This window comes from Daldinia loculata (genome assembly GCF_022478755.1).
Source record: "Daldinia loculata strain CBS 113971 unplaced genomic scaffold F4817scaffold_100, whole genome shotgun sequence".
Classification (NCBI taxonomy): domain Eukaryota; kingdom Fungi; phylum Ascomycota; class Sordariomycetes; order Xylariales; family Hypoxylaceae; genus Daldinia; species Daldinia loculata.
The window spans coordinates 24,543-48,758 of NW_026054954.1; the positions used below are offsets into that span (position 1 = coordinate 24,543).

General features: G+C 45.8%; 5 protein-coding genes across 5 annotated transcripts; 2 read left to right on the plus strand and 3 right to left on the minus strand.

The window, feature by feature from the left end:
• The first annotated feature begins 730 nt into the window (after positions 1 to 730).
• Positions 731 to 2,965, plus strand: F4817DRAFT_353871 (NAD(P)-binding protein). The gene is made up of 4 exons (XM_049305440.1): positions 731 to 1,417; positions 1,535 to 1,750; positions 1,815 to 2,111; positions 2,262 to 2,965. Exons 1-4 carry the CDS (start codon positions 1,237 to 1,239, stop codon positions 2,633 to 2,635), a joined length of 1,068 nt encoding a protein of 355 aa, XP_049153818.1. The 5' UTR covers positions 731 to 1,236; the 3' UTR covers positions 2,636 to 2,965.
• Positions 2,966 to 3,153: 188 nt separating this feature from the next.
• F4817DRAFT_17771 (uncharacterized protein) lies at positions 3,154 to 4,819 on the plus strand. The gene is made up of 6 exons (XM_049298299.1): positions 3,154 to 3,210; positions 3,265 to 3,434; positions 3,539 to 3,731; positions 3,813 to 4,059; positions 4,128 to 4,320; positions 4,383 to 4,819. The coding sequence occupies exons 2-6, from the start codon at positions 3,351 to 3,353 to the stop codon at positions 4,644 to 4,646; spliced, it is 981 nt and encodes a 326-aa protein (XP_049153819.1). The 5' UTR covers positions 3,154 to 3,210; positions 3,265 to 3,350; the 3' UTR covers positions 4,647 to 4,819.
• A 254-nt stretch (positions 4,820 to 5,073) lies between these two features.
• F4817DRAFT_362532 (Piwi-domain-containing protein) lies at positions 5,074 to 8,021 on the minus strand (the record flags this gene model as incomplete). The annotated part of the gene is made up of 4 exons (XM_049306536.1): positions 5,074 to 6,534; positions 6,589 to 6,830; positions 6,887 to 7,878; positions 7,987 to 8,021. The coding sequence occupies 4 exons, from the start codon at positions 8,019 to 8,021 to the stop codon at positions 5,074 to 5,076; spliced, it is 2,730 nt and encodes a 909-aa protein (XP_049153820.1).
• Positions 8,022 to 9,763: 1,742 nt separating this feature from the next.
• F4817DRAFT_362533 (fungal-specific transcription factor domain-containing protein) lies at positions 9,764 to 11,804 on the minus strand (the record flags this gene model as incomplete). The annotated part of the gene is made up of 3 exons (XM_049306537.1): positions 9,764 to 11,154; positions 11,207 to 11,296; positions 11,345 to 11,804. The coding sequence occupies 3 exons, from the start codon at positions 11,802 to 11,804 to the stop codon at positions 9,764 to 9,766; spliced, it is 1,941 nt and encodes a 646-aa protein (XP_049153821.1).
• An 8,700-nt stretch (positions 11,805 to 20,504) lies between these two features.
• F4817DRAFT_17887 (glycoside hydrolase family 92 protein) lies at positions 20,505 to 23,746 on the minus strand. Its single transcript, XM_049298321.1, has 6 exons — positions 22,918 to 23,746; positions 22,329 to 22,778; positions 22,129 to 22,279; positions 22,011 to 22,076; positions 21,842 to 21,949; positions 20,505 to 21,789 (listed from the first exon to the last, which is right to left on the minus strand). The coding sequence occupies exons 1-6, from the start codon at positions 23,565 to 23,567 to the stop codon at positions 20,764 to 20,766; spliced, it is 2,451 nt and encodes an 816-aa protein (XP_049153822.1). The 5' UTR covers positions 23,568 to 23,746; the 3' UTR covers positions 20,505 to 20,763.
• Positions 23,747 to 24,216: the final 470 nt, after the last annotated feature.

The window sequence follows — 24,216 nt, forward strand, 5'->3', positions numbered from 1 at the left end:
GTAGGTAATTGCAATTCCTGATAGCTTGCGGATGGACGAAGCGTACCAGTTTATGAGGATCGTGTATGGGACTCTGAACCATGAATGGATCGCTCCGTCTGGCTCTTTGTACATAGCAAACAATGTAATATTCTTGCGAATTGACAAGAGAATATAATGGTTCAGGCTTGTTATAATGCTCTTCACGTATGATCACGTGTACTTTGTACGACAACACAGTGACCTCTGCTAATGAACCAAACAGCTATACTTCGAGGACTACTTCTCCAAACACACCATGAAATATAGTAGATATCACAAAAAGGGGAAGATATTTATCCATATAAATGTTACGCGGGGCATACCTATTAGTAGTATATAAATTTTAATAGAAGGATAGGTGCTTACAAATACCTAACATTTTTAGTTTTTCGCATGAAGGTGATAGCACATAACTTTTAGTTGTCCTATGATTGTAAATGCCCGACGGACTGATAGTTGTACCGGTTGACTAACATGTATGACAGGGGTATCGCCTATCTAAGCGGCACAAGCGAGGTGTGATACGACAAAATACGACCGTAAGTATTTATTTGGCAAGGGACGCATTTGGGACTAGAACATGACGTGTAAAAGGCTACTCTATCTGCCTTTTCAAGTCACTAATGATGAAATATTAACCATTTTTATCTTGAGGTTCCTTGCGGTATTAAGCCTTAGATACACGCTACTAGCAAACCACCTTATATTACCTTAGGTTAGATAAGTATCTTAAATCTGAGAGCATTTATATCATTAAGGTTACTAATAACCTTCCAGATTTGTTTCTCTCATGTCCCGTAAGTATGTAATGCCCTCGGAGTTAAAACTCAATTATGAATTAAGAAAAAGGAAGGTTAGTGTAGCATTCAAAGACGTCATGAACTAATATCCTAAATAATTAAACGGAAAATGCAATCTTTTATTATTCATAATACGTGCCTGGTCTCACACTCAATGTGGAATTATACCCCCTTACTCCTTAAAATCCGGTGTTGTAATACCTACCTTGTAGTTTCGATCTAACATACGTTGGCACCACAATTGTTAGCACAGGTGCGCCAGTTATTCTGGTACCTTCCACTATATAATCATACCAGCATCCCATCCATCAACCAATATTAGGGGATCGCACATCTCATTGAATTATACTCGCCAAACCCAGCATCACTCCTACCTTTCTTTCACTATAAATTTTTCATCCCTTAATCATTCAGAATGGCGCGCAAGAACCACTCCTTCCACCTTGCCGAACGACCTGAGGGCGATATCATCCCGGGACGAACTTTCAAGTATGTAGAGACCGATGCACCTACCGCGGACCAGCTCGAGGATGGCCAGGCCCTCGTAGAAACTCTCTACTTGTCTCTGGATCCCGCTATGCGCTCCATGCTGCATGGTCAGTCACCCATTTTTCACATCAAGCCACCCCTAGCACTCGCTGTCTTTTTAAGTATAACCAACACGTTATGTTTCTACCCAAGCTGACAGTAGCCATTGGCTTTGCATCCTATAGACTTCCGGTCTTATACGCCACCTGTTGCCATTGGGGAGATAATGCGTGGAGGCATTGTTGGCAGGGTTCTCGCAAGCAAGAGCTCCAAGGCGAAAGCAGGCGATTTGGTCTCCAGTTTTGCGGGATGGACCGAGGTTATCATCCTAGACGATGCAAAATTTGAGGTACTCAACTTGCCAGCCGGCACTAAGGTCACTGATGCGCTAGGAGGGCTTGGTATGTCGACTCCCCCTAACGCCGATCGCATAGATATAACGACTGACAAATTATATACAAAAAGGCTTAACTGGGTTAACAGCCTACTTTGGAATTACAAAAATCGGCCAACCCAAGCCAGGAGACACTGTTGTTGTTTCGGGAGCTGCAGGCGCGACAGGTTCTGTTGCCGGTCAAATTGCTAAGATCTTGGGTGCTCGAGTGGTCGGCATCGCCGGCTCGGATGAGAAGTGTAGGATCTTAACAGAGGAACTCGGCTTCGACGTCGCGCTCAACTACAAGTCGCCGACGTTCCGCGAGGACTTCATCAAAGCTACGCCCAAGTTTATCGATGTCTACTTTGACAACGTGGGCGGCGAGAGTAAGCATTTCCTGAATCAGCTTTGAGTCAGCCCCTCTCGACACCTTATATGCCTATAAGTCCCTGATCTTACCCACGACCTATCACTTATAATACCCACTAGAGCATCTCTTTTCGTTTGAAGAGGAGACGAATACTAACTCATCATAGTTCTCGAAATGGCACTTGACCAAGCCGCGGTGCACTCGCGTTTCATAATGTGCGGCAGCATCAGCGGCTACAACAAGCTCGGCCAAGGACCCGGAGGTCTTCCAGATATAACTGGCATTCGAAATCTCCTCCAGGTGACCGTCCAGCGTATCCGTATGGAAGGCTTCATCGTCATAGACTACATAAGTGAGTTCAAAGAGGCACAACAGCAACTAGCGCAGTGGATGGTCGAGGGCAAGGTCAAGACCAAGGAGACTATTGTCAAGGGCGGTCTTAAAGTGGCGGAGACTGCGATAGGCGAGTTGTTCACTGGTGGGAATACTGGGAAGCTGATCGTGGAGGTTAAGCCATATGAAGAGGTGAGTGGTTTCTAGAATTTGGCCATGGGGGCTTTACTAATGAGAAATAGTAATCAGGGAAAATGAAACTTGTGAATGAAGTATGCAGTTTATATTTCTCTAGCTTTATTATCCAGAGAATGAATTATTTAAATATCTAATTATGCTTTATCCAATGAAGAAAAACATCAATCCAAAGAGCAAAATGCCTTCTTTTTCATGTACATGCCTATGCTCGATTATATTTCGACTAATAGGGGGACAACGCATGACTCTAATTATCTAACCCTAGATATTTGTTTAGCGTTACTATGTCGTATAACAGGTACCTTAGGTAGTTAACTGTATGAAAAAAAATATTACTGATCTAGTGGTCATCATGGCCAGAGTGAGATAATCTTAAATCATGTGCTTCCCGGGTAAATGCTTTACTGCTGGTGTGGCTCAACTCGGCAGCACGTTCCGTCGTGACGATCTGCCGAGTGTTCGTCTAAATATAGCCTCAGTTGCGATATAGAGACAACCCGAACGGTTTACATGCTCTATCCAATCGCGTCAGAATTTAATATAGGCGCGATATTGATCAGTGCGGGACTTTCAAGCCGAGACAAGTATGTCGTGCTGCAATACCACTCGTATATAGAAGCATTAATGTCATTTATTAGTTCACCTTTCCCTTCGAGGCTCCTAAGAAAAAGTCGTCACTGTACTTTAGTACTCAGGGTCCTAATAGTGCATCGAGTTTGAAATCATGAAGCTTCGGGGCTCCTTGGCCGCGGTGGCGGCAGCGGTGGCCACGTTCTTCGACGTTGCACAGGCCCATTGCTATATCTACGTAAGTAATATCGAAGAAAACAGTCATATTTTATTGGTCTTTGAGTATATTACCTTATTGGGAAGATGACTATCGTCACGATACTGATATTTTTAATTGATTAGTCCGTCTACGTTAATGGTGTCGATAGCGGTACCTTCTCGGGGATCCGTACACCGGCATACAATGGACCACCACCATACGGCTTCGCCAATGGCCCTGTCAAAGACCTCGACAGCATCGACTTGCGATGCAATGTGCTGGGTGATCACCAGGTACCGCATACTATCCAAGTGACACCCGGGGACAACCTCACGAGTCAGTAACGCTTTCCTGGTCTAGAACGCCGCTATATGAAGCAAAGACTAGGTAGGTACTTAACAATAATTGTGTTTATAGTGGAATGGCACCATGACGCCCGCACGGCTACAGACGACATCATCGCATCTTCACATCACGGCCCTGCGATGGTATATCTCAGCCCGGACCCACCTAGCGAGAACTCCTTCGTCAAGATCTGGGAGGAGGGCAAATTCGCCGAGGGAGAGGGTCCTAGGGCACCGGGGAAGTGGGCCACCACGGCTGATATAGCCGGAAACGGAGGCAAGATGAACGTGCGAGTCCCTAAGGGGCTCAAAGCTGGCTTGTGAGTGACGGATAGGGGCACCTCTTTTGGGCGGAGATATGTACAAGAATTTGCTAACCGACCTATAGTTACCTCATCAGGGCCGAGATGATTGGTCTCCATGAGGCTGAGGTCAGCTACCAGAAGAACCCTATCCGCGGGGCGCAGTTCTATCCAAACTGCATTCAGATAGAGGTTTTGGGCGACGGTGATGTCAGCCTACCCGAAGGTGTCAGCTTTCCGGGAGCTTACAAATGGGATGATCCCGGCATTATCTACGATGTATGTCTATCTATTACATTGCCGCCATTTCTTATAGTTAACTATAACTAATAACCTCTCAGGTTTACTGCTCGACGAAGACCACGACCACTGCCCCCTGTACCACGACTTATCAGATTCCAGGCCCGACTGTATGGTCTGGTGCATGGCCCGATACGCCATCGGTTGAGCTCGGTGCTATGACGGGAGTTACGAAAGTAACGAGCTGGAACACGTGGATCGTGAAATCAGTCGTCACGTCGGCATCGGCCGGACAGGTCTTGAGCACGTCTACTTACCAGGCCCAGTGGTCGTCTACCTACCATGCGCCTACGCCAACCGCATAGGTTAGATAGAGAAGTAAACAGGAAAATCATGCTCAACTTAAGGGATTGTGTGTATGTTCACTAGCGATCGTGGAAATGGCTTGAGGTCTTGGAATTGGATGAACTTGGGCGGTATTTAAGGGGTATTTTCATGGTTAATATGATGCTACTGAGTACTACTTATTACAATAGCAACATTCATACAACACATTTGTTATCCTCGAGAGCCACACAATTGACCAGCTACCTAACCATTCTTAAACCAGAACCATCTATTATATATGTAGAAACGCAAAAGTCAAATCACTATTCAGGTTAATGTAGTGCCCACGATAGTACCTAGGTACCTGTTACAGACGTATGTGGGATCATTGCGAATTCTATCTAGCCCATAGATTCGCCTGAAGTTCTAATCCGAACGAGCGACTGCGTTCATGGCCGAATAAACTCAGATGTAAAACATAGTATCTCTAATATTAGAGTGAAGGTCTATCCCATGCCATGGAGGGATCTTTCCCTGGATAGGTTTCTGAGCGTCTTTAGAGTTCTTGGCGTTCTGTGTCGTCCATTGACCAGGATCATCGAACAAACGGTCGAGGTAGCAACGAGCCCGCTCGCATGCTATATCAGCATAGTAGGCAGGAGTGCAAACACTAACCGGCTTCGTGGCACGACCGAACGCATAGCATAGCCCATGTGTTACGGCTTCTAGCTCGCTAACTGGGTTGCGAAAGGTTCCGAATATCTCGTCGTGTAGCACAAAGTAGTGTATCGGACGTGCAGTCCCCTTTATCGCGTCGTGGGGTTGAAGATAGAAATCCCAGTACCGGGCCTCCGTCACGCCCCGATCGACAATAGTTCCAGGCAAGGGGTTGGGTTGTACGGTGCCAGGTGCGTAGAACCGCGTATGGTGGCGCTTCCCAACAATGATCACTGTGAGGCGCGGCAGTTTTTCATGATACATGGGAATGCGAGTACAGGCCTCACGCAGAAGAGGCAGCTCCTGATTGAGTACCATCTCGTACTGGCCTTCAGATACACCATCGCGATAAACCAGAATGTTCTCTGGGTAGGATATATTTCTCTTTTTCCATAGCAATAGTCTTGAGTGAAGCATATCCGCAAGCTCCGACACCATCTCTTGGCGTGCCTCCGCTTGCCGTCGGATCACAGCCGGCCATTGTCCAAGACAGCTGTCGATATTTGCAACAACTGCGGCGATGCTAGGAGTATCCTTGCCGGATAAAGGGGACGGGTGAGTGACATCGATGCCTACAACCATAGTCTCGGTAAAGTCGAGCTTGGTCAAACCATGGAATTTGACGTACTGGTTATCCCCACCAAGCTTCAGGTTGAGTTTCATGGAAATGTTGGCTAGGTATTGAGCAGGATCTTCCTGTGTACTAAGCTTATTACCGTCGACACAGATTGTTGCAATGCCGTAGTGAAGATCGCCGAACCTCTTGATAGAGTTGTAGATTAGTGCTGGCATCCGTCTTGGTAAGACGATAAAAAGCCAGTTCAAACGATATTTCCTGGCAGTCTTGAAAATATCCTCCGTGTCTTTTACACTGTTAACGGTAACCTTGTAGTTATTGCCTAGATCTACTGGTTTTATGCATTGTATTCCGACTTTAGAGAGCTCGTTTCGGAACAATATCTCCAGTTCCTCGCGACTCCCCTCGTATGAGTTTGTTGCATTCTGGTTCATGATGATCACACACGACCATCTATTCATCCCGGTGGTTCTATTGAATTGCAGATCTCGGAGATTCCAGGCCGTATTAGTTTGGTATAATCTAGGGTTCTTATTGCGGTAACAAACTACCGGCGGATCTAAGATACGAGCAGGAACTGTAATTAGGCTCGGCGAAGAATTTTCCTCTGGGAAGCTGATATTAAAGTGGCCCTATATCATTTATTAGCAGAAAGTTATTACATTATCAGGGGAAAGAAGACCTACAAAGGTTCCGTTCCTACCTCTCAGTCCAACTGAGGGCAATCCGATCTGCTGGATGTTCAGTGCGTCTTTAGAGGGACCACCAGTGCAAAAGTCAATCATCTTCTGAGATTGTTCGGAAGTCAATTTAGTTCTCGCCACTTGACCTGGCAGGACATTGCAGACATTAGGGGGGAGATATTTTGGGTTCTCTGATGTCCCGACATTGACGACCGGCAATTGTGAGTCATCGCGTATATTGTATTCTGACGATGTTAATAAACTCAAGGCAAACTAGGTACGATAATTCTAGGGTACTTACTTTCTTTGAAGTAGTCGTAAACACTAATGTAACCTCCTTTTGTGTCCATCCAGAATTTGATTTCATTAGATTTAGCGCCAAAACGACGACCTTCGGGGGGATGTTTTAAACCCTTTCCATCGTCCTCTGTAACAAGGCCACAGATTGTCCTAATTCTGGAAATGGCTCCATCGTCGTTTTCTGAACTATCAAGGTGATTTAACCGCACTCTAAGCCCCCTTAAAAAGAATGCTAGCTTCAGTTCTGTGCCTTGTACGTCCTCCCGATATTTGAGCATCAAGTCCTTAAGTAGCAAGGGCTCATAGAAGGCTGCGCGGCAGACATTTAAGTTGAGAAGGAAACGAGAGGTCATCCATCTAACACTTGTGAAATGGCCCCTTATCGCCTCTAGACCGCCGCCTAAGTCGCAATTATCCTCAGGAGGAGCGTTAACCGGGAAAACTCTCCCTAGCCCAAATGTGACAAGGCTATCAGTAGTCTCTGCATAGTGACTGAATAGAATATTCAATGCTTGCACTATTTCTTTCTTAATACTATCGATCGCCGAAATATCAGTGGAATCAGCATAACCCTGGAGGTTAGAAATGGAGAGAGTCTCGGTGTAATTAAGTGTGACATTGTACTTCTTCGCGCCCTTGCGTGGCTCAACTTCATCCTCGGCACGGTATTCAATCTTTTGGGGAATTTCGATATTCTCGAGTTTCTTTAGTGATAGAAGAGTCGACCTGAAGTCAGTGATGATGCCTTGTTTATAATCATTCATACAAGGAAGTTGAAGAAGTAGTTTGACAATTTGGATATGCCTCCTCACACCGGGTTCTTGGTCAACTGAGATATGGTATCGATGAAGTACTAGGTCTCCTATGTCCATCTTTATGTAGTTAGCCCAGAGAGACTTTGGCTTGCCCTTGGTTCCATAACCTGGACGTGGTGGGAATTTGTAGGTCTGTTTGCCCTTGCTCTCCTTAACCTTTTGAACGACTAAGTTCTCGCTATCACCAATGGTTTTGTCATAGTCCGCGTTATACCATTTCAAAGGCCGGTTAACATTTATGTTAGCTAAAACCTACATAAAGAAATGCTCTAAGGTTAGATCTTACTGGTTAGTCGCGGGATGTTGGCGAGATCGAGACATATTCAGTTCAGGAAGTATCCAGAAATTTAATGGTACAATGTAATAGTACACCTAATTGAAACGCCTTAGAAGGGCACGAATAATTAGGATACAAAATCCAAGTTATGTATCAGAGATAACTACTTGACTCTAGGTATTGAAATAGACGAATCCAACGAATGGGATGAGGCCTCTCAGTAACAACCACGATGGTAGAATTGGGATCGCTTTTACGGAAGAGGGAAGGATAGAAGGTGACGGGGTAATCTGGGATTTATAAATTGAATGAATACTCTATGTTAGCAATCTTATGACTACCTCCTACCTAATGGAAACTACCATGACACCTGTCATACATATGGGTTTGGTCTCAGAAGCGGAATAAGTGATATGGAATATCACAAATAGCGAAAATCTAGCTTATAAAAGGTAGCAAATATGATTTGGATTATGAGTTATCATGTATCTCATACTAATTACAAACACTCATTATCGGATTGCTGGTATCTTGATTGATTCAGGTAACTATTTAGGACAAAGGGGGTGATTGCAATGCTAGCTTGACAACAGCTGGAAATTGATAGCGTATAGATCGTAGCTCATTCAAGTTTATATGATGAGTTTGATAACATATATGGGTAAGCTACTTGCCCGTTTTACGAATCATAACCGGAGTCTTGATATCTAGATAGGTACCTAGATATCAAGACAAATGCTCGCCATGGCATCATATTTGTCTAGATATTAAACTCTCTGTTCTACACTAAACTACCTGCCTACCTACCTACTAGGTAGGTAGATTAGGTTAGATTAGGTATGTAATAGGCACCTAGTTAGACTGAGTGAAGTTAAGATGATATTGGAAAAACTGATTGTAAATTGTGTATCTTTTAGAGAAACACCACTCCCCTTCACCCGCGGGAACTATGAGTTTAGCTCTAGACACGCATCATAGGAGTGTAGAATATGTACGATCCCCAGACCGAGATGCATTTATGTTCAAGCCGCAAAGAGAACGGCGAGGAGCAAGATGCCCCTTAGTATGTATGTACCTAATGATGACCATGCTCCAGTAGAATGAGAAAGAAAACAAATGCAAGATGAGATAACGCCACCCAGAAGACTCCGTTTAGATAAGTAGTCTGTCGAAAGACCAAGTCCGCCGTCCCCGGGATAACCAAGTTGACCAAGAATCCCCCATCCGTCCGAGCCCCCATCCAGGGCAAACGCCACGTCATCAAAAACACAGGTGAATGCCTAGCCAGCTACCGTTACGCTGTCCATCGAACCGTTTTAGGAGTTACTAGTTTCGGATCGCGCTAAAGAGATGCGAAGGTAGATAGTCTAGAAGATATTGGAGGTTGGCCGAGCCCAGATAGCCCAGCCCTCTATCCGACGTCCTGATGTTTGCCGCACACATTTCGTACGAATTCCGTCCTCATTTCCCGAAAGCGCCGCCCACCACTACCGCTGCCGCCGCCATCAACAATGACACCATGGTATAATTTCGCGATTTATTCTTTGCAACATGAACCAGACCTATGACTTGGGTATATATGTAAAATAATAGTGATGACCAAATGAGCGATAAACCCCAGTTATATGAAATAAGAGAACCTTGAAAGTAAAATGTTAGCCGGGCGGCTTCGTATCCAACAGGAACGGCGTTTATGACCGTTCTTGGACTTTTGTGTTGAGTTGTTGTTGTTGTTGTTGTTGTTGTTGTTGTTGTTGTTTGAGGCCGGGCCAGAGATGAGTACGGCTTAAGCGCACGAGAAGTCGAGGCCCATACTTCTCGCAACACCTTGCCAGTCCCATACGCGTGCCCAGTCGCCGCGTTCCATCAACCGCCAGACTTCTTCGAGCACTTCGCCAACGCGGTCGCCGTTGCGGAGCCCGGTGTAGCCGCGAACTGTCCGGATTGCGTTCCGCACTCTCTCCCGTTGTGCAGGAGCGAAACATGCGCAGCCGATCACGAGACAAGGTACTAGAAGCAGGGTTTGCACGGGATCACTCGGTTTGAAGGAGTCTAGAATCGCTAATGATTCATCGACGGCAATGGTGATGCGGTTGTCGTGGTGAGGTGGGTATCGGATCGGTGCCGGGGATTCGGCACGGGGCGGCGTCGTATGACTACTTGTTGGTCGTTCCGATGAAGGTGGGGTATGGGCAGAGTGAGACTGGGAAGCCGGGGATAGAGGAATGATACTGGCTGACGGTTGGGTGAATAGTGTAGACGGCGTTGTCGATGAGGGCGGGTAGATGGTCCTGAACAGATATACCCACATCATCTGCTTGTATAGGAGCCCGACACGATCACGACTATCTCCCGGAGGCCAATGAGGAGTCCACTCTCGGATAGCAGAATCGATCTCGGCAGCTCGGTATAGTGAGGTGTAGTCAACGACGGGATCCGCTTCGGCAGCTATGTTCGCCCTGATGGTGTTGCGAATACTCGTTATCTGCGCGAGGTAGTGGAATAAACCATCGGCAATGCCGATCAGACGTGCGGGCTGGATTTCAAGCCAAGGTGTCCAATCCTCAGTCGCTAATCGGGGTGTGTGAATATCAGGATAACGTATGAGCTCGTCTGCAAAAACGCGATACTGGAAGAATTCGGTGATAAATATCAAAAAGGCATCGTCCGGGGGTGGCGACTGTTGGATGAGATTCTTGTACGCCTGAAGATGAACCCGATGTTCGCCATTAGGATTACCTTCTGCGAGAGTTTGCAAGAGCAGACAGAGCATCTGTCCATAGCGGGGAGATAAATTGGTCTTGTTTTTCGGATCGCTCTCATTATCCATCGGCTCGCAAAGTTTCTTCATCGCCTCCTGGTGGTGAAACTGTGACCTATTCAGTAGCGAAGCCAGGCTGATCTTTGGGTTAGAGACAAGGATTTTGGTGCCGTATGGAGTATCGTAGTCGATATGTCTGCTAGCTACGGAAAGAATAGAGTGCATGAGGCCTTGATGCTCTACTGCCATCTGGAGTAGCATATCCTTGAATGCATTCTTATACTGCCCTTCAACCGTAAGTACACCGCTTAAGTGACTGATGTAGTGATTCAAGAAGACCATATCTTCGGGCGTTTCTACTCCCTCGAATATAGGTTGGAGAGTAATCTGTGGCAAGCTGAGCCGCTTCTGTAGGTCTGCGCCGAATGTTAGAGGATGAGCGCACATCCAAGTTCTGGTTATCAATACCTTCTTCTGCCTGTTTCTCCTTGCCGCTCTTCCATATGGTCTTCTCATGGTATCCCTCACAAACAACAGCATTTTTCTCACAATTTAAACCTATACGGATTAGATGCGCGGTAAGGGACGGATGGAACTTTGACTTACAGCGTGGTTTTGCCTCGTCGCATTTCTTTTTTCTTTTCCGGCATGTGATACACCCGGTCTTGGAACGGCCTTTGGCAATCTTATTCGCTGCTACTTGGGGTGTGAGGGGGTGTTTACGAGGCCGGCCCCTCGGTCTCTTTAACTTCATCTGTGGCACCGGCGCAGCATTCGGTTCTGTAGTCGGGGTGTGTGGAGCTTCTTTGACCTCGTCCATCTGGAAACCATCATCTTCGAGAGGTTCTATCTTGGGGACTGTCAATGCGTCATCTGAATTCTTCTCCCATGACATATCATGTTCGGCTTCATCACCCGCCCCAGCGCCTTCGCTATAGCTAGTGCTCCAGGATTCCGCACATGACGACGTGGCGGAATGAATCATGGTCGGCACGGCAGACGCGGCGGCGCCCACGGGGGAAATCTCGAGTTCGGTGCTGATAGGAGACAGCTGGCCGGTATCCATTCGGTTGGTTTGGACCGGATTTGTCCATAGCGGTGAGGTCGGCACGACAACAGAGGAGCTTCCCTCGGAGGCCATGCTTTGACTGTCTGACCAAGGCATGTCTCCATCATCCACTACTAGAGCCAACGGGCAGTCCATAGCTCGTGGAAAGGAATGTCATTCCAACGAGTAATTCTATGAAAAGGCAGGATCCGTCTCAAGGGCCACCGGGATTCGTAACTCATATGAAAGGAATAATTTTTTTTTCCCTTAAAAATGAGCCGGGGTGGCAATTCCCACCGAAGATAGGATATTAGTGTATACGGTCATAGGCCCATCCCTCAGGGTAATGCTGCAGAGATATGGAGATGTGCTAAGCTGGTCTCAATAACACAGCTGAACTGATTGGCCTTTTCAAACGGAGCCTTGCTGCAGTCGTCGGCAAAAGGCAAACGGGCGGGCAGTCGAGACGACCCGATGTCTGATTGAGCTGCAGCGATGAATGGCACGTCTCATGGAGAAGCGAGAAACAGATGGAGGGGTCGGCCTTGGGCAGCGGAGATGGAGTGTAGGTCTTATTTGGACCGTGGATGTGATACCGTGGGGCGGCTAGCGGAAAACGAAGTTACGTGGGCGGGAGATGCACATCAGCAACGTACCGTAGTATGTACATAGAGGGTAGGACTAATGGGGCACAGGGTTGGATGGGGATGGGGATGAGGATGGGCAGACGTCGAAGGCCCGAAGACGCAACTGAGCTTCTCCACCCCCATTCCCGGGCCCTTGTACGACTTTGAGAGTTGAGAGGGGGAGAGAACCAGTCGAGCTTTGTGGGCCGTCAAGCATGAGAATACATAGTAGAATACATAGTAGAATACATAGTGTACTATGTAGAGCGTGCAGTAAGCAGTTAGAAGCTACCTACCTACCTATATTACAACGGGTAAATAACACCGGGTTACCAGCTCAGCAGGACTACGTAGTGGCTTCACGTGTACGGGCCTTACGTGAGAGACCCTGTTACGGCCTACGGTGAAGCACATAGAGGGTGAGCGAAGCACGGAAAAGCCTGGTATGAGTGAACAAGATGGCTGCGATGGAATATGGCGATGCGAATGCAAGTAGGATGGGGTTGCCAGTGCTTGGCGCCTCTCAAACCCCTGTCGTCCATCCTAAGAGCTCCCACCACTATGTGGTCCCAACATGCACATGCAGCATTAGCGGGACCCTGAGAGACCACAAGGTACTTGGTGATACTTGGAATAGTGTAGGTATTTCCTAACTTCCACGATCTATATTCTCGCCATGCCCCCAATTCGGAATAGAGCTACTATATAGGTACCTAGCAAATTATTCCGTGCTCACGTTAATCTTGCCGTCTAAAGTGCTTGAATCCAGCTTGCCATTCGCCTCGAGGTTATATCACAGCCTCGTGGGACTACATAGTATGTAACAGGGTAATGACATGGTGAGGGGTCTCCTAGTGAGGTGCGCAGAGTAGGACAGCGGGGCTGCAATACAGAAAAAGATGAGCATTGGACCGAGTCTAGCTCCTCAGCGGACCGGACTAGATGGAAACTTGTCTTTTTAAACCCGCGAGTTGTCGTGTACGGAATACTAGCAGGTGGGAATCAGCAACATATATGGCCTATCAAAGAGTGTTCTGCCCGTCCGGTATAATGCGAGATTATCTCGTGTCGAAAATCTTTACTTACGACCATAGTAAAGTGATGGAGTAGGTATATCGATAATATTATGCCCGAGTTTAATATTGCCCTCCGACAATATGTAGAGGCGGATTATTGAATATTAAAACCTTGGCAGAGGATCGGAGAGCATACGTAAACTCCAAAACAGTTTATGCTTGTTTTCTAGCTCATTAGCCACATGTTCTATATGAAGCTGGAATCGAGAAGACTGGAAAAGGAGACAACAAGTTGGGATGATGGAAAGAATCTCATTCGGCCGGGCATGACGGATGGGACGCCCGACCCTAGCTGTGGCTTATTATTCTACATTTCGCTGTCACCATCGTGCATTCATGGGATTCTAAAGCTTATTTAGCGAAGTGCATCTACATAAACCATAAACCATCGCCTGCATTCTTATTATGATCGAATATAGAGGTTACAACAGCCACATATAATATTAACGTATTCGCCTTCCCAGATCGGCCGCGCCACTAATAAATACGGGAATGATAGCGCCTTGCCATGCCACTCGAGAACGCGAGACAAGAGGTTAGATCAACTTGCGTATGAGTTGACGGGACGCCCGGCACTATTGCGGGACGGTCCGATCCAAGAGAGTACAGCAGAGAGAGGCGAAAGGAATTGAGCCGCAATAGCAAGGCCGAAACACTTGTCTATTTGAGTTAGTTATAAGTTATAGATTCCACTAACTATAATAATCAATGACTTAATTAAGACTTTATACCTCCTTAAAAAGACGCAATAAGTTAGTTAGGTACGTTTAACTTCCTGGACTCTTTTCTTTAATGAAAAATAACACCGAAAAAATTGGAATACGCTTTCGGCGATAACTCAATCAATATTTTATCCAAGTGTCTCTCGACAGGGAAACTCAAGCTATATCACCAGTACTTAAGCTACATCCTTGTTCTTGTCCAGGGGTCTGTCCGAACCCCCCTAGCGGGAAGCGGGATCCAAATCGCAGATCTCTCATTTTTTACCCTTTTGTTATAGATGATTAACCTTAAACACTTCGAAAATGACAGACTAACGGCTCGCTAAATACATTAGGTAGTTTCATATGCAGTTCAATCATGATTCCCATGCGGCTTTCAGCGTCGAACTAGATCCCCCACAAACCAAACCTGTCTCTAAGTCCATCCCAACCCCCCCTTTAGAACTACATGTAATATTGTAGTAAGTTTTTAGTACGTATGTAGAATATGCGTGCATGTAGATCTTACAAGTATCAATCTACTCTGATTCGCCTTTTGTGCTTATAGCTGATGCCGACGGGAGGGCAAGCCAATCATATCCTCGGTAGATTTAATCAAAGCTAATTAAGACACTCTGAAATTCAAATATCATCCCATAACGTCGTCATAGGACAAAAGAAGGCTACGCCAACCTTTTCTAACTATTATTCGGCACCTAGGTTTAGACGCGGATTGATATACCGTTGTCTCTAAGGACATCAGCTCTTAAATTACTCCACACGGCAAAGAACTACATCTTACATGGTATGTGGTTGGTACACCACCATCAAGGAAAAATGTGTAAACAGGGGTACTCGCACTATGGCAAGTACATGGTAGATATGACCCCCACGGTGTTATTATCTGTTTCCCATATGTTGGGTACTTGGTTTGGGGGCGTTGGTGGTTCCCCAGAAACCATAACTTGGAGTAACGATCCTATTCGGGCGTCGGAAACCTTGCCGGGTCTATAGGCCTTCTCTTTACCGCACAGACTTCTTCTTAAGACCTATCTAACAACCCCCTAGGTTTGAGCCATCAAGTTACATTATGGCTACTTCAATATTTTAACTTTTAGCCTCTCGATAGTTCAACTGCTATACTTACCTAGGTAGTGTTTTAAACGCGAATAGGACAGTGTGGCATTTCATATTAGGGCGCAAGGTTAGATAGGACAATACAAAGTGGGAAACAGATGGCTCGTCGTCGCGTAACACATATAAGTCATAGCGAGGTTATCCTACATTGTCATATTACATTGTCGCTAATCTTCTCCGCTGCATCGTGTCATCATCCTCACGAGCTACGGCGACGATTTTAGCCAATACGATAGTTAGGTGCGAGTCTACGCACTAAATAGAATCTGAAAAGAGGGGGGTCAGGGTGAAGGAACGCGGAGAGTAGGAGTATTTCGGGCTAGATCGTTGCCATGCAAGCGTTACATAGACGGGCGTCGCATGCAGCTGCCAGAAAGCGTGTCTCCGGCTTACCCCGAAGAGGATGTTTCTCGATTCCGGGGTTTGGATCTATCATAATTCGACGGTTTCTTGGCGATCAGGACATATGATAGCCGAGCCCATGTCAGGAGTTGGGCATAGATGAAACTCACCGAAAACCGAACAAGGACATTAAATAGTATAGTTACCTACCTAGACAAACAGATGTAAGAGTATTTCATGGCAAACATACGGTCCACTCTATTCATACGCTTCGAGATGAGGTATTCCCTAACCATGTTCTAGGTACGGTTGCGGCATCTTCGACTAGCAGGGGGGAGCCGGTACGAAAGTAACATCGGCTACTTAAATTGTCTAAGAAGCGCAGATCAGCGCCCCTACTTATTAAGCTGGTCAGGTCTATATACCAAATTAGGACTAACAATAAACCGAAGCGTGGGATAGCGATGATTCGAGGATAGGGGTCTAGTGTATCATAACATGGTTGAGATGCCCAAGAATTGTTTGCTGTGGATCTATCCATATATTCTCCTTCTATGTATGAGTCTATGAGTATGCGAAGACCCATCTAGCTGCATTCGCATATCTTGCGCAAGCCGTTAATCAATCGGTCGAATATGTAGCTTCGTATCAACTGGGGTCAACAGCGAATCCCGGTTCAAGTATTAGTTTGGCTCTGTAATAGCAACACGCATCCTATTACTTTATGAGGCTAACATGCAAAGTCGCTGTTAGCTCATAAACGGTACCTGCGGGTACATTAACTAAAGACTCTAAACCAAGGCTTTTTACGCCTACGCTTGTAGTTCTGCTCGGTGAGTGCCAATCAATAACTACTTCTCGATTAGTTATGTGAGACTAGTTGACTAAGGTAAACATCTTCTTTGGTCAGCGTCTCCGTAAGACTCCATCGACGTCAGGGATAATAAGTAGTATAACACTACGGTGAACTTGGTGAGAATTCAGAAGAACTCCATAATGGATTAGCACCCTTCGTTACCGTCTGGGTCCACAGAACTATACCCTTTGGATGGATAGAATATAGATGGCTCTCCTGCCTAGGCCTCTTGGCATCAAGATTGACTGCTGTCTTACCAGTAGTCACACGCACGATGCCCAAAAACAAGCCTAGAATACATGGCATGGCGGTTGATCATCCAACTTTCGAATTGTCCTTGGATAACCACCCGTCCCACGGCTACAAATAAAATCCAAGCTTCATCAGATCGGCAACTAGCGTGTGGGATGTCGTTAGAAGTCGGAGTTTTCTACCCAGATTCCATGGAAACGGGTTCGATGTTCTCTACTAGTTAATCAGGGCTGTCGTCAGAGGCCACTATAGAACCCCATATTTACCGGTCAAGTGAATACACTAACACCCAAAGAGTTAGCTAGCACTGCCTTAACTACCTCGCTAGGTTAAATGTGACGGACGATTCGATGTTGAGCTGAACCTGGGATGATTCATAATGAAAGAACGTGATCAGGCGATCAATATAGCTTCTCAACAGAATTCCAACTTCAGGCTCTGTTCTTAGATTATAAAACAACTAATGAATTGATTCTCAGTCTCCCAGTGCTGCTTTAGAGGATCGACACAGAATTTATGTATAAGAGAATGAGTAATTGGCTAGTGACGACCAGAGTACCTACCTCTGTCTTCTCTTGAAGTGGGTTTCCGAAATAGGCGAATTAGATCCAACTCCGCCAGTATCGGCGCCCGAGTCACTCTCTAATCCCGTAGTTAGTCCGTCTTAATTTTAGAATAAGCGTGGTGACGACGGGTACGATATCACGGATAACCTCTCCGTGGTAACCATCAAGTTATTGTAAGCTTTCGATTATTAAAGACTTGTTATGTTAATATAGGTAGGTAGAGAGGGAGCTACTTGGTGGATTCTCCTAGCAGTATACATGAAAGCCCCGGATTAAACTCGCGATATCATCTGGCATACACACCATGCCGTCGCGGCCTAACATATTCATACCGCAGAACCGTGGTACCCATTTGGAGTAGATGTGAAGAATACCTACAGCGAAGCGTTCGTCGACATCCAGAAAGACTAACCCGGACCGGCGCAAGATTTCCCATCGCAAACGCCCCGTCGGGATCGCTAGACTGCATACTACTTCGACGCTATAATAAGTTGTATCTTAGCTAGTACGTGACCTTCCCCTCAATCACCCAAGGCTCAAGATACTATGCTGCTCAATTGGGTATCCAAATCCTCATTCTCAACAGTTAGATGCAACTTAGCCCTCTGCGGTATACCAAGTTCGTACGATTATGACGGCATCACTTACCGATAGTCCGCCGCGTCTCGAGTTACTCATCGCAAACCCCTTCTTGGTGGTGAGCAGTTCATGTATATCCCCCCGATCGCTCTACACCGCTTCATACAATTGTGCCCTATTCTCAACTACTAAGATAGAGCCACATCATCACCGAGCATACCTGGTTGGTGCCCATCGTTGATTTGGTTACTTTACTGCTACTGCCCAAGTTTCCCCTCAAGCCGTCTAGAAGCGTGATTTTACGGTGAGGTGAGTATTTCATCCAAAGGCCTCGACTTTGCAACGTGGTTGAATGATACTGGAGTCGTTCAATGTCAGGACGAAATCCAATATTGACGCTAGCTCCGTGACATTACTATCGGGGGACGAATTAGATTCATCTAGTCTATAGGAGATAGCTAGGTCTGTAACCTTCCCATCAATCATCTTCGTTTAGTCATAAGCATAACATGTATCCACCCTCTACCCATGCAACTCTAAGAATTTGATACGTCTTATTTAACTGTGCAGAAGTTTCCGTGTGTACCCGTGCGAAAGCGGCTCTATGCTTCGCAGGATGGCCGTTGGGCTTCGGCGTAATAGTAGCCTTGCTTACCGAAGTAGACAGTCTCGGGACATATCTCATCGATAGGAACCACCAGAGAGAACTCACTGGATGGACCATGTTCGGGAACAAGAGGGGAGCGGGGAAGGGACATTTGATTCGCGGATATCACATGAAAAGGTTCCGCTGGGTTGGGCTATGGTGACCCAACTACAAAGATATTTTGGTCTCTGGTGAGGCTGGAACTTCACGTGCATATTGTCATGCTCGGCAGAAGAGTATTGCGAGAACCATTGGGGCAGTAGTTATAGAAGGGGGCGATTATACCTTAGCTTTACATCCACTACCTTGAAGTACTCCTATATGAAATGTATATCTCTATCTAATACATGTATCTTCATGCGGCTTTACAATTTATGAGGCTTACGCACATATTCTTCAGTAGGGATATCATATCAGGTTAATTGCTAACCCTTACTCCTGATACAATAACTGAACAAGTAAGTATATCCTAATATATTTTGCAAGATGATGGACTTATCGTTTTTGGTTTCGAACTAGGTTTAGGTCTAAATACCTAAAAGATGAATCGTAATCGGATATTTATTCGAGACAAATCATATTTGTATAGCATCTCCCTAGGTGGCTATGAAATATATATAGTTTGCGACTTTAGAAGTGCCTCATAGCTTCAGACTTGCTTCATACTACGAATGAGACTCTTTGCTCAATACTTCCGCATGTCCTCAAAAACCTATGCCCAAAGCGCAAATAGGTATTGCGGAGGCAATCTACGCACAAAATTTTGACAGCCCACGCCATGCCAAAATTCGAGTTCTAAGGAAAGACGATCGTTTCCGCTTTTCCCCAGATATACACCAGTAGTAACGCTGGGGAGCTCGCGGCACGCAGGGTTACATCCGGTGCGGTTCATGCATTTGGTAGGTGCGCATGCGCCGAGCTGTAAATCGCTGCACTGGCAAAGAGGACGTAAGAAGGGTCTTTGGATGGCTATTTGCCTGGTAATAGGCTTGCCGTACCCCCACCGGATAATCATCCAGCAACAAGATCGAGACGGGATGTGCATGCAAGATGATAACGACGCTGTTATAGTACTATCCCGTTAATTCTCGGTGGCTGTTTCGCAATACGTTAGCCCTCAGGCAAGTCAATTTCCCCAGCCGAGGTTCCCCGGCAAGCCCAGAATGTCTATTAACCGTCTAGGTAGGCATGTATGGCGCAATCCGGCGTCGGGAACCATGGAAGAGAGAGGCTGTCATGCACTTTCCAACTGTCTAGCCCGCTCATAACCCGAATTTCTCATTATTATGAACATGGAGGTCTTAAGAAATCACCATACTTTATTCTTCCCCGGTTCGGTAGAGTTGGATTTGGACCAATATTATTTACAGCACTACTACTACAACTCAAGGCAGGTGACGCCAAGGAAATTCGATTGAGCATAAACGAACGTCATTTTTTAAACTAATGGGAACACTCGGAGTTTTTCGGTATTCATGATAACGTCTGCCAAGGTCATATCATTAATGATTGATCTATCTGATACAATAAGGTATCCCTTATCTATTCCCAATAGTATACTATAGCATAGTTATTATCCATATAACAGTGGCAAATAAGACTATGGGAGTCTAGGAGGTAGTTACAGGATCCAAAAAAGAAAAAAAGAAAAAGAAAAGAACTCTTACCACACTCTGGGAAGATATACATTAATCGTTGATTTTTATTGCTATGCCCTATGGCCCACGAAGCTATGTTGAGTTTTAGCGTTATAAAAAGGGATAGTTTATTTTCATGGCTAATATGAGAACCTCCGGTTGTATGATTTTGATAATCCTAATGTAACATGATATTAGACTATAAATATCTGCTATGTAATCCAGAGTTGATGATTCAATATTTGGTAGGGTTTTTGTACATTGGGGTTCTAAGAAAACGTATTCATTCTTAATAACACTGTCGTAACTTACCCGCTTAATTACCCCTTTTACATTTTTGTAGCCCTATAACGGTACTAAGTAGAAACTTCAACCCCTTTTCTACACATTAAGCCTTTTCAGATAATCATATCCCATATCTGATATAAGTACATGGCGTATATGTAAATCCAAATATTTGTATATGAAATTCTTCAATTATTATTACTCGTGATAATATTGTATGTATACAGTTCTTAGGTAATATTTGGTCTAAACCGTCTATTAGTTGACTCTAGGCCTACCTTGACCAAAAGCCTGCGCTGTACCTTGTACCTATATTAGGTGCGGCTCTTCTTCTTGACAATGTCTCGTTGAACCCAGTATACTCCCCTAAGCTCGGCGGTAAGTCCTTGACAGCTGTGCCCCAGGAGCTCTCATTCCTTCCTAGGGTAAGAACAAGTTCTTTGCCTTCTGTGAAGAAACTGTGATCAATCCAGTTTTTTGTGTACGGTTCGCCGTCAAGGGTTGCGCTTTGGATGTATATGCTCTCATAAGAGGGATCGAAGTTGACGTTGCGGATAGTTGCAGTTTTGCCGGTCTGTGGGTGTGTAATATTGACACCCTCAAAGAATGGAGGAATTATTAGATATACGTTTTGCCCGGGGTTTGGGAACAAGCCCATCATAGAGAAAGCCACAAATGATCCCATCGCACCACTGTCGTCGTTCCCTGGGAGACCTTCAGGGGTGGTATCAAAGAACCGAGGTATGTAGAAGTGCGCACGCTTTGCCGATAAAGCGGGCCGACCAGCATAGTGGTATTGGAAGACAGTGAGGAAGGCAGGCTCATTACCGATGTAGGTTATGTTCTGATCATGCAGGAAATCAAGGCGGCGAACAAATTCAGCTGGTCCTCCATAGAGGGTGATCAAGTCGCCTTGGTTATGTGGCACGAAAAAGCCGTACTCCCAGATACTGCTCTCGAAGGTTTCATGAGCTGTATTTTGGAGCGAACAAGCAGTGCCGGAGTTGTCGATATTGCTACATAGCAAAGGGTCCTGTTCACCCCAAGAACCATTCAAGTATTTCGGGGCGTAGAAACCTTTGAATCCTGTATCCTGGCCGTTGGCGAACTTCGATATCTGATCTTCCTTGTATAGGTTTTTCCAATTATCGCTCGATTGCAGGTATTTTTCTGTGTCGGCACTATTGTTTCTCAGCTGAGACATCTGTGCGATGACAAAATCATTATAACTGTACTCGAGAGTACGGGAAATAGACCTAGTCATAGTTCCAAAGCCTTGCCAATCTAGGTCTTGCACGGGGTAGTAAGGGTTAGCTTAGAGCGGGAACACGTTAGGAATAGGATAGACTTATGATATATCCGAGACGTTTCCAGCTCTCAAGACCGCCGCGTCCATTGCTAGACCAATCGAATGGCTCAACCTCAGCGTCTTTTAAGACAGCCTCATAACCCACGTCCCACTATCCAACAAGATCGAGTTATTAAATAGTTAAAACACGTCATCAAATTCAGGGTACTTACATCAATACCGGCTGTAATTCCTTTTAGATATCCATCCGCCAAGACTACATCAGCATTTGAGCCACCCTAAGTACTAGATATCAGCTTAGTCCGTCTTTAGAAGCCGGAAGGTTCTGACCTGTGTGTAACCCTTGGAGAATGTCATACGGCAATCTGGTAACCAGCCCTCGTATCGATATGTATCAATAAGAGAGCGAATCATCTCAGCTACCGCATCTGGATCTATAAGGGTGAGAAATGGAATTTGACTTCGAAAGCTATCCCAGAGGCTTTGCTGAGTTAGTGGCTGCGTTATATATAGATGGCATATCAACTTACCAATAGAATGAATCAAAATATGGTTCCCCTGTTTCGAATATAGGGTTCTCTCCCGTATAATTCTGGGGGTTTACCATTGTGCGGTATATACCGCTGTAGAAGTTCTTGATTTGATTTTCATCTACCTCACCCGGCGTGATCGTGATCGGGCTGAGCTTCTGCCTCCAGGCATCGGCCGCAACCTGTTCAAGCCCATCAAAATCATAGTCTGGAATCTCGGCTTCGGCATTTGAGCACGCTTGTTCAGAGCTTATAAAACTCAGACCCACGCGGGCAAGCACAGGGGTATCGGTAGACTCAAAGCGAACAAAAGCTCCCCCAGGAAGAGGATACCCATTGATCGATCTAGAGATGGTCAAGTTTTTGACATCTGAAGTAGCTCTACTGTTTACAAAAATGCCGTTGTCGAATATTTTAGGGCCTGAAAAGTCGGTGCAAAAGTAAGGCACGCTATGGTACCCGGAATTAGTACTTATATCTATAAAATACGTTGGGAAGGGTAAATCGATATAAGCTAAATTTGCAGAATTATTTACGAAACTCTGAAAGCATAGTAAAGAATGCGATGAATAATTTCAAATGCACTCACTATTTTCCCTGGCTGAAACTTGACTGGAAACGGGCGCTTCCGGTAATTCTTCCGGTTTCCTCGTCGACGGAGACGGTGCCGTTATCTTGACGCGAGTCCGAAAGGTCTGTCAGGTCTTGTAAAATGAGAGGATGCGAAGCATTCCCATCTGATGTAGGGAAGGTAAATTGAAACAGCGCAGCATGTTTACTGGCGGTCATAGCAGCTTTAACGCCGGAGTTCAACGTAACCTCAAAATACCCCGGACGCGCCACAACGCTACTTTGGTCAAATTGGCCATGGCTGGCGCGGGTTTTCTTGGGAAAATCGCATCGATCAATATCATCATCAGGACAGCTCGCATACGGGAAGAGCGGGAAATTTCCTAAGGACGGCGAGCCTCCAGTTCCCGAGTCATGTAGGGCAGAGAAACCAGAAATTGGATTCCCGTCAAGAGTGAACCCTCCTTGATTACTTCCACTGGTAGTGTCGGCAACAGCTTTAGCCATACCGTAAGGGAGTGTGGCGCCCGGAAAGATATTTCCTCCATTTCGACTTCCGATCAATTGATCAACATACGAAAGAGGATCTATATCAGCAGCATCATTCCCCAGTGCAGTCGCCAAGACAATAAAAGTAATTGAACAGGAGCGCAAGCCGAATGAAGGCATGGCGACTAGAGCTTCTTGCTGCTAAGAGCAAGATAGAGGAAAAAGAGTGTAAACGAGTGTGATATGTCCTGTTATTATATCTCTAGTTGATAATGCATTCCAGGGCGGATAACGATGCACCTGACAACGGCTTTAAGGTCAAGATAAACAATCCGGAGACAAGAATTCGTTTGGTATGATAAGATAAACACGTCGGATTGTCTCTAAGTAGTCAGGAGGAGCGAGACAAACATGTCTTGGACCTGCCCTATGGTCGCCCTGTGGTCGTAGTGTGGTCGTGACCAACTCGCGTGCCCGTCTAAGTGGAAATAACCTTCCATCCCTGGCGTCCCGGTGAGGTCCCGGATACGCCAGTATGTCACTGCATCATGCAAACTGCAGCGAGGCCTTGTAAGTGACCGGAACAGATGTCCCAATCTTCGTCCCCACCGTTACATCGAGTAATGTCTACGAACTGCGTGGCGTGTCTTGCCTCCATTATCTCGGAACGCGGGGTATCGAATCCTGCGAGAGGATTCATCAATGAGAAGACGAACGCGGTGTAGATACCCATGCCACAAGCCACTTCACGACATATAATATCAGGGGTTTGCAGGTTCGTAGGAATAAACGCCATTAGATAGGTTGATAAGCAATAAGAAGCCGGTCC

Bases quoted from the DNA above. Each gene is read 5' to 3' on its own strand.
- F4817DRAFT_353871 (XM_049305440.1), top strand. From the start codon at position 1,237: ATGGCGCGCAAGAACCACTCCTTCCACCTTGCCGAACGACCTGAGGGC. The intron at 1,418-1,534 runs GTCAGTCACCCA...TGCATCCTATAG, and splicing joins TATGCGCTCCATGCTGCATG to ACTTCCGGTCTTATACGCCA. The intron at 1,751-1,814 runs GTATGTCGACTC...ATATACAAAAAG, and splicing joins TGATGCGCTAGGAGGGCTTG to GCTTAACTGGGTTAACAGCC.
- F4817DRAFT_17771 (XM_049298299.1), top strand. From the start codon at position 3,351: ATGAAGCTTCGGGGCTCCTTGGCCGCGGTGGCGGCAGCGGTGGCCACG. The intron at 3,732-3,812 runs GTCAGTAACGCT...TTGTGTTTATAG, and splicing joins ACCCGGGGACAACCTCACGA to TGGAATGGCACCATGACGCC. The intron at 4,321-4,382 runs GTATGTCTATCT...ATAACCTCTCAG, and splicing joins ATCCCGGCATTATCTACGAT to GTTTACTGCTCGACGAAGAC.
- F4817DRAFT_17887 (XM_049298321.1), bottom strand. From the start codon at position 23,567: ATGCCTTCATTCGGCTTGCGCTCCTGTTCAATTACTTTTATTGTCTTG. The intron at 22,077-22,128 runs GTCAGAACCTTC...TCTAGTACTTAG, and splicing joins TCTCCAAGGGTTACACACAG to GGTGGCTCAAATGCTGATGT. The intron at 21,950-22,010 runs GTAAGTACCCTG...CTTGTTGGATAG, and splicing joins GAATTACAGCCGGTATTGAT to TGGGACGTGGGTTATGAGGC.